We start from the raw sequence: 7,700 nt of genomic DNA, 5'->3' as shown, positions 1-7,700 counted from the left end.
GGTTGAGCAGTTCTTCGATCTGGCCTTCCAAACCCTCAGGTAGGACGAACTGGTAGAGGTTGAGACTGAAGGACCACCAGAGGCGGTCTTTGAGGGACTTTGGTTATTTCTGATGGCCCTGGCACCTGCTTCCGTTTATCTTGGCTAACATTTTGTACTTTACATTTAGCTTACTAGATGTATTTTTAAGTCTTTGGATTGCGTAGGTCGTCTCTTTCTATGTTCCGTTGATTATTCGCCACATGTTAAGTCATACAATTTGTGAACCAAATAATTTTCTTGTATTGGAAAGCTGTTCCACTCACTCGAGCTATTCACATGTACACAAGTTGCCATGTACTCATGTTATTAGGGTCAACAAGAATCAAACACGACTATGATTTGCCATATACTAACCTACTAATTCCGTGTCGGAATTAATTTGTGTTACCGAGTTGTATTACATGATCCTTCAAGGCCAGTCAGCTAGGCCTTGAAGCATACTAACTTTTTCATCATGAGCTGGTGGAATCATCTGTGATGACAGCAAGTAGCTTGAACTCGCGCTCCAAGCTCCACACGAACTCATTCTGACTGTTGACACTTAAGTTGTACTCCTGGAAGTACCCATTGTAGCTTATGATGGAAATAGTTGCCCTGAAAATTAAAATCCAATAGAAAGGCATTCAAACCTAAACAACGAAACGATTACACGAGAGAACTACCTTAACTAGTATTCAAAACTCGACTGGACGAAGGTGCCAACAATTTTGTTCCCCATGAGTGAATATTGGCAGAGTTTTTACTTGAAACTCAGGGAAATGGCACCTCAAATTTCTAAATCATTCGTGGAAATCTGGTAGTAATTCATGGCCCAATGATAATGTTTTGCAATACCATCCTCTGCATTGGGTACGTGAAATACTTTGTACATTTATTTACTAAGAACTCTATTCAACTGGCTAATTCAGTACCCAAAGTAGTAGAAAAGTATAGAAAGGAGAGGGAGACGACTGAATCACAAATAAAAGACTTCAAATATATAAGACTACATACAGACAAGAACCAGTAACTAACCTACAAGCCACAATTTCTGAAGTTGATGTATCAGCAACCTTATCTACCTTTCGTATCACTGCATAGCTGTTAAAAAGTTGATGAAATAAGTAAAACTAAACTGATTTTGTAAATTATTACTACAGTGAAGACAATTCGCCAAAGGTTATGGGCTTTCTTAGAGAAGGCGGGATAATATCATACTAGATATCTGGGTTACCAAATGTCCAAATCTGATGTACGGTCTACAATCTAAATTGAATCCACGGGAAATTGAAGAGCAAGGAAACATAAATGGAATCTAAAAGAAATCGATTCCATCGCTTAGCTGGAAATTTATAAGTCCATAGCAATACCACAATATTCACAATGTAATACGGATTCTTACAAAAAGAAAATTCTCTTGATTAGATGGGCAGTTGATAATTCTATATCAATCACACATATCGCTGCTTCTTAAATCTCTATATGTAAATTTTGGTGTCCCTTATACCCGAAAATTTTGAGGCTCACGTTGTGCATCACAAAGTCTATGTTTTTTAAAATTTACCCTCAAAAATAAAAGAATCACCATTAACAAAACTATTAAGTTTCACATAGTGCAACACACCCTCTATATCCAACTCTGGAGTTGAAATATTTGATATAACAAATTAATCGTCTACAGAATTCAAAATAATGAATAAAAGACAAGGCTGGACAGAGACCAAGGTGTATTGCACCAGACTCAGTTCGGGGCCTTCGGGCAAGGTCTGATGGGAGCACCTTTATCATATTTTATAGTTATGCTTTAGTTTCTTAGATTTAGGCTGCACTTAGCTTTATGCCAATTTGGGAAACTAGAAATGCAAAATACTTTCCCTACAAGTGGAATAAAGAAAATTTCAATTGACTATTTTAAATCTAAGCAACAATGCTGGTGCCATGCTGTTAGCAGACTTGCGGTAAAAATATACTATGGATACAGTATAAAACATAATATGGATTCAGTGTGTAAGTTACAAGTGGTCCACCTTTTGACTCCTGCCGGTGCAGCATTATGAAGTACATCATGATGTGCCGGATCTAATGCATCAGTCACAGAGTCGGGTATAATTGATCCAAGAAAACTCCCTGATCTTTTGCTTCTGTGAAGAGAGTGAAAATACGATCACATAACTTTGCACATGTAAATGAAAAGGATCGGCAAGTAATCTCTAATATTGGAAAAGTAATTAGACATGAATTTCATGAAAGAATTTTGTACGTCTACAAATTTATAGAGCTTACCTTTTCAAGGTTCTTACCAATAAAAGAAAAAGTCGCTGCGATATTTAATGCATAGTTTACATCTACAAGGAATTACATTTGGTTGATATGTGATGCTGAAAGTTGATGACAGATTAATCCATACCATGAAGCAGGATAGGCATCTTTAGATACAAAATTTTGAATTTCAAGTACATATTCCTCTTTTTTTAATAACTTTTCTGTCCAGTTTTTCTTTCCTCCTTTTTTTAATAAGTTTTTTGCACTCTTTTTTATTCAATTCAATATGAAGATTGAACAGCAAGAATAATACATCAAATCAAATAAGCATTAAAGGATTTGGCAGAATATGATTTATAGTAATACAGCTTTTCCTTTCCCTTTTATGTCAATTGCACAACGTAGCAGAAAATAAATACCATTGAGAAAAAAAAAATAATAAGCAAATGTTACTGAAGGCCCATCAAGCTTTAGTTGTCTTCAGACATGAGAAAAGTGAAATCACATAAATTAGACAAAGAACAAAGGAAAGAAATCTGCTACAAATGACGAGGTAAAGAGAAAGAAAAGACAACAAATAAGTGGAAAATGAAAGATAAAAGGACTGGAAATATAAATAACAAAAAGAGAGACTTTTTAGGATATATATACAAGATTATGGCTGTGTAATATCATAGGAAAAAAGTAACTTATATTCAAAACCCATAAGCTATAAGGAACCAATACTTAGCATGCTATAACATTAGCCATTCACATCTATTAAGACTTAATAAAGCACGTGCACAATCAGCACAATCAGTTTGGTAGTATTATTAGTAGTTTGTGTTGTCTCCAAACGGGAAAGTTCAGTTGTCGTTCTCACCTTTGATAAATGGAGAACCCCAGAGAAAAGGCATGAACAGAACCTGAAGAACTTGTTCCCACAAGAATATCTGGCAGTTGCATAGATGGCCCAAATGACAAAGAAAATATAGTTGATGGATATGTCCCTCTTCGAAAGCTATACGACTGCCAAAGAAGGATCGGTTAGACGTGCATTTAACTTGTAAGAAATTACAGGCAATTAGAGGTACTGCCACAACTTGGCTCAGTGGCTGTAGCTTATTACGAGTTAGGGAAAAAGATGATGCCTATCACGACAATTCTTATGCACTACATAAATATAGATATGCGTGTGGGTGTAAGCTGATCGCATTGTTCTGAAAAGCCAAGAGCAAGTGATTCTGACCTCAAGAGACAGCAGACTTTCCTTTTCTCTTAAATTATGCAAGGGTTGTTGAAATCAAAGTTCTTAGTAGGATTCAAAATCACACACTTTTTAAAGTTCGATGTTTCTATAAACAAATGGGAAAAGGAAACTACCAAAACTATGGTTTATGCAAAAAGAAAAAAAAAATCCATCAAACTAAAATGGTACTGTACCCTCAAGCAAAGGTTCTCCACCTGCCTTTGCAGCTGGTAATACTTTCTAGCATTCTAGAATTGACAAAGCCCTGAAGCGAATTCCCTCTACTTAAAAAACAAAAAATAAAAATAAAAAAACAAAAACAAAAAGGAAAGGAAGCTTAATGGAAATTTTGTTTTTGGGCGTAAATCCTAAGGGACTTCACCACAAGGGTTTAAATCTGAATTTTTTTTTTTACCACAGGGCCTCCCTTCCGAATACCCTATCACCACAAGGACCATTTATCCAATTAGGCCAAATAGGAAATACATTATTTTCCTATTTCCTTATAGAATAGGAAACTTAATTAGAAAATAGGCATGTAAACCGCACCCTATTCTTATAAATTGGGTGCGGCAAGACCAGAAAAAAGGGAGAAAAAGGCCAGAGACAGCCAAGAGAAAGAAGAGGGATTAGATTTAGGGTTTGCAAAAGTACTGTATGCTCTATCATTAATTAAGAAGCCGTGATTTCTCTACCCAGAGAAATTAGAACTGGGCGTAGGCAAAAGTTCTGTCAAACTAGTATAAATCTTGTGTCTTTCCAGTCATTCTCTAATTTGCTAAGTTTAGTCTATTGCCAGATACATCAAAGAGCAACATCTAGAGAAGAGTGCAATTTTGAGGCTGACTACAGAAAGAAAGTTTGCCAAACTTGAATTTGTTGAAGCACAATACATATGATCCATATAATCATATTAACTAAGCCCGAATGGCGGTGCCAATAACAATCCTCTTCATATTTTGCTATTCTTTACCTTAGTTGCTTCTGAGACTAGATGGACTCTGATAATGGTTCCCTGTTCAGATGCTGTTGCTATGTAGATTCCATTGGAAGAAAGGGCAATTGCAGCAAGTGGGGATCGATGCGCATCTATCTGTAAATAAGTTCCAAGGATACAAATAATATGAATTAGGAAATGGAAAGAGAAAAATCATTTTCAGCATATATAATAATTAACTTATTAAAGCAAAATTGTTCGTTAATGTTTGATATGTAAATTCCAATTCACAAAAGTGGTTTTTAAATATGCCCACAAGTTTTCAAAATGAAGCTGCAAAACATCCTGATTTGAGGATTTCAACAAAGCATAAATGCATTTAAATAATCATACTGCATGCAACTTGCATGAATAAGTTTTTAAATTCTTGGGGATTAAAAGAGAAATATTTTGATCTTGAGTGTGCTGATGAAACAGAACCATGAAAATGACCAGCAAGATAGAAGAAAAGACAAAGTCATTCAATCTTTCTCATTACTCGAAAAAAAAAGAATACTCACAATTCATGCTGGAAATCATTATTCCGCGAGTATAATTAAGTTAGGTAACAAAATGAAGTGTTGTGATATAAACTTTATCATCTTTCTGTTATGTATGAGAGAGAATATCTTATGCCATAACCTCACAATGTAAATGCCGGTCCATGACATTGTACAACAACACAGATCCCTTCGAGATGCTAGCAGGAAGAGCCAAAAAGCACCCTTCCAAACTTGGTGAGAATGCACAAAGCCCTGATAAAAACACAATGATGTTATAACAATAAACACAATGATTGTTGGTAGAACAGAATATAAACCGAGTACAGGTACAAAAAGAAATATGACCCAATTTCACCTTTTATATTTGGTATAGTATCAATAGTGTCCAAGATTGCGAGACTATTTATGTCATATACGTATGTTTTGTCCTGTAAAATGACAACAAGTCTGCACTTTCCAAGAAGGCATACAAAATTCATCAACAACAAAGGAGAAAGAATTGGAGTCCAATTAATGTATTAACATGATACTCCTGAAAAAACATGATACTTATGAAAAAACCACCTCACATAATACAGAACCCCGATGCCAAATATGCCAATTGTCTTTGTTATCATATCTAGACTAAAAACTTATGGTTTTTTTAAACAAATAAAAGGATACAATTCGCTGAAAACGAAGATTACGATAGCAAAGCCAAATTGATGGATCACTCATCATTATACAATGTGCAGGTTACCTCTTCTTATTCATGCGAACAGCAAGTATGGAAGTTAAGAAATTTAATTCTCGAAGAGCAGTTGCAGTTGTGGTATTGAACAAACAGAGGCGGCGGGGCGATAGGGATGGCTGGGGGCAGTCATACTGTGAGCAAATATTTGATGGTCGAATGGAAAGAGTAAATAACTAGATTGTGCAGCGTACCTCTTCACCAGCTCCAACAATGGCAAGAAGACTAGAGCTAAAAAGCATTTCTACTATAACGAAAGCTCCAATAGCTATAAGCAAACCACAAAAAATAAACTTAATTAACCAAACAGCTGTACGATTTTCCTTACAAATTAACAACCGACAGAAAAGAAAAAGAAAAAGAAAATGAAAAACTTGCCTCGCTCATAGCAGAGTCTGCCAGTACTGGAATCGAATATTTTGAAGCCGCCCCTTGTGCCGATTGCAAAGCAACTGACGGATTCCAACGGATTACAAATTTTATTAACCACAAGAAAAAAAATCAGAAAAAATCAGGAAATGTGAATTGAATTGAATTGAATTGAATTTTGTTTCACCTGGTGTCTTGGTTGAAGGAAGCGCAATAAATTGGGTAAGGAGAGGCCATGTCGTTACCTTCTCCCTTGTTCCTTTGGAAATTTTAATGTAATTTTGCAATTACAGAAAGAAAACAAGGGGGAGAGGAAGAAAGATACCGGAAAAATTGCAAGGGAGAATTTAGAGACCCGGACGAAGGCTGGGGTTCCCACTTAAATCATGTTGGGTAGGATATGGGCCATTCCTACTCCTTCCACCCCGACAAGCCTAACAAAATCACAAACCGACCTCGGGTGCTTCTACTATGCGGCCCAAAATCCAACGGTTGGGATCGGCCTAGCTCATCAATAGAATCGGATCTTGTTTGGGATAAAATTTGAACTGTGGGTTAAAAAGGGGTTAGCTCAAAAGAAAGCCCAAAAGAAGATTCAGAAAAAGGAAAAGTCCAAAGCCCAGCCGAAGCCCAGAAGAAAGAAGGAGCTTGTTTCCCGACCAAGTGCAGATCATTCAAACCACCTGCTCACCTACCTAGAGGTCAAGTGGTGTAGACCAGCCAGCTAATCAGCCCAAAAGTACTTTACAATGGCAGTACAAGTAAAAAGTTGATGAGTCATTGCCCTTCAGATGCATTCGGACAAAATCAATACTGCAGACAGCCAAGCCAAATCGTCTATAAAAGGAGGAAGAAAAATCAGAGACAAAGACACTCAATCAAACAAACAAATACAAGCACAAACTCTGCTCAAACTAGATTTTCCTTCACGAAGCTGTAGTCAGCCCTCAAGCCTTCATCCCTTTCGGGATCAACCTTCACCAGAAAGCCTTTGTAAAAGCTCTGCTACCCTATTTAAATCTTCCTGTAGTATCGATTCCCTCATATAAACTCATCTTCCAATCTCCCCTTCTAGCATTCGAACCCCTTGTAAATCACAAAGAGAGGAAGTTGCAAGACGATCAGCCTTGCCCGACCTCCTTTGTTTTTGTCTTTCATTCATATATCTAGTAATATGATGTATATTTCCATCTGCATCCAAGTTATTTCTAGCCAGTTTATGATTAAAAGACTTCTAAGTTCTAACCATTCGGGCAAACAAGATTGATCAATTAAAAGTCTTTGGTCTCAAGGCATAAAAAGAACCCTATGTGGACTTAACCCATCCACGACAATCTTTGATAACAAGAAGTCCGAAGTTACTTGGGGCGCAAGTAATTAGCTTATTCTCTAGTTTTACTTCTGTTATATCATGATTGCTACAGAACGCTGGAGTATAGAATTAACTCTGATAGGAAGCCTCAAGGCCTATAACTAAGGCCTGACAAAGGCACCTATCTGAATTCGTTCTGCTCTGCGGGCTTGGGCAATTAAAGTATAACAGTTGTGATACTTCTGCAATAATGAAACAACCAATATATGTTCAAGTATTTGGTTAGTTTTGACGGGAAG

At 36.6% G+C, this 7,700-nt stretch overlaps 1 protein-coding gene across 1 annotated transcript; it reads right to left on the bottom strand.

Annotated features, from left to right (window-relative positions):
* Positions 1 to 258: 258 nt before the first annotated feature.
* On the bottom strand, positions 259 to 6,502 carry LOC114822017 (autophagy-related protein 18b). Its single transcript, XM_029095887.2, has 11 exons — positions 6,277 to 6,502; positions 6,099 to 6,172; positions 5,915 to 5,988; positions 5,730 to 5,839; positions 5,346 to 5,437; positions 5,130 to 5,242; positions 4,485 to 4,604; positions 3,146 to 3,291; positions 2,049 to 2,162; positions 1,057 to 1,122; positions 259 to 636 (listed from the first exon to the last, which is right to left on the bottom strand). Exons 1-11 carry the CDS (start codon positions 6,324 to 6,326, stop codon positions 495 to 497), a joined length of 1,101 nt encoding a protein of 366 aa, XP_028951720.1. The 5' UTR covers positions 6,327 to 6,502; the 3' UTR covers positions 259 to 494.
* Positions 6,503 to 7,700: the final 1,198 nt, after the last annotated feature.

This window comes from Malus domestica, chromosome 16, assembly GCF_042453785.1.
Source record: "Malus domestica chromosome 16, GDT2T_hap1".
Taxonomy (NCBI): domain Eukaryota; kingdom Viridiplantae; phylum Streptophyta; class Magnoliopsida; order Rosales; family Rosaceae; genus Malus; species Malus domestica.
This window is presented reverse-complemented; position numbering and strand designations above follow the sequence as displayed.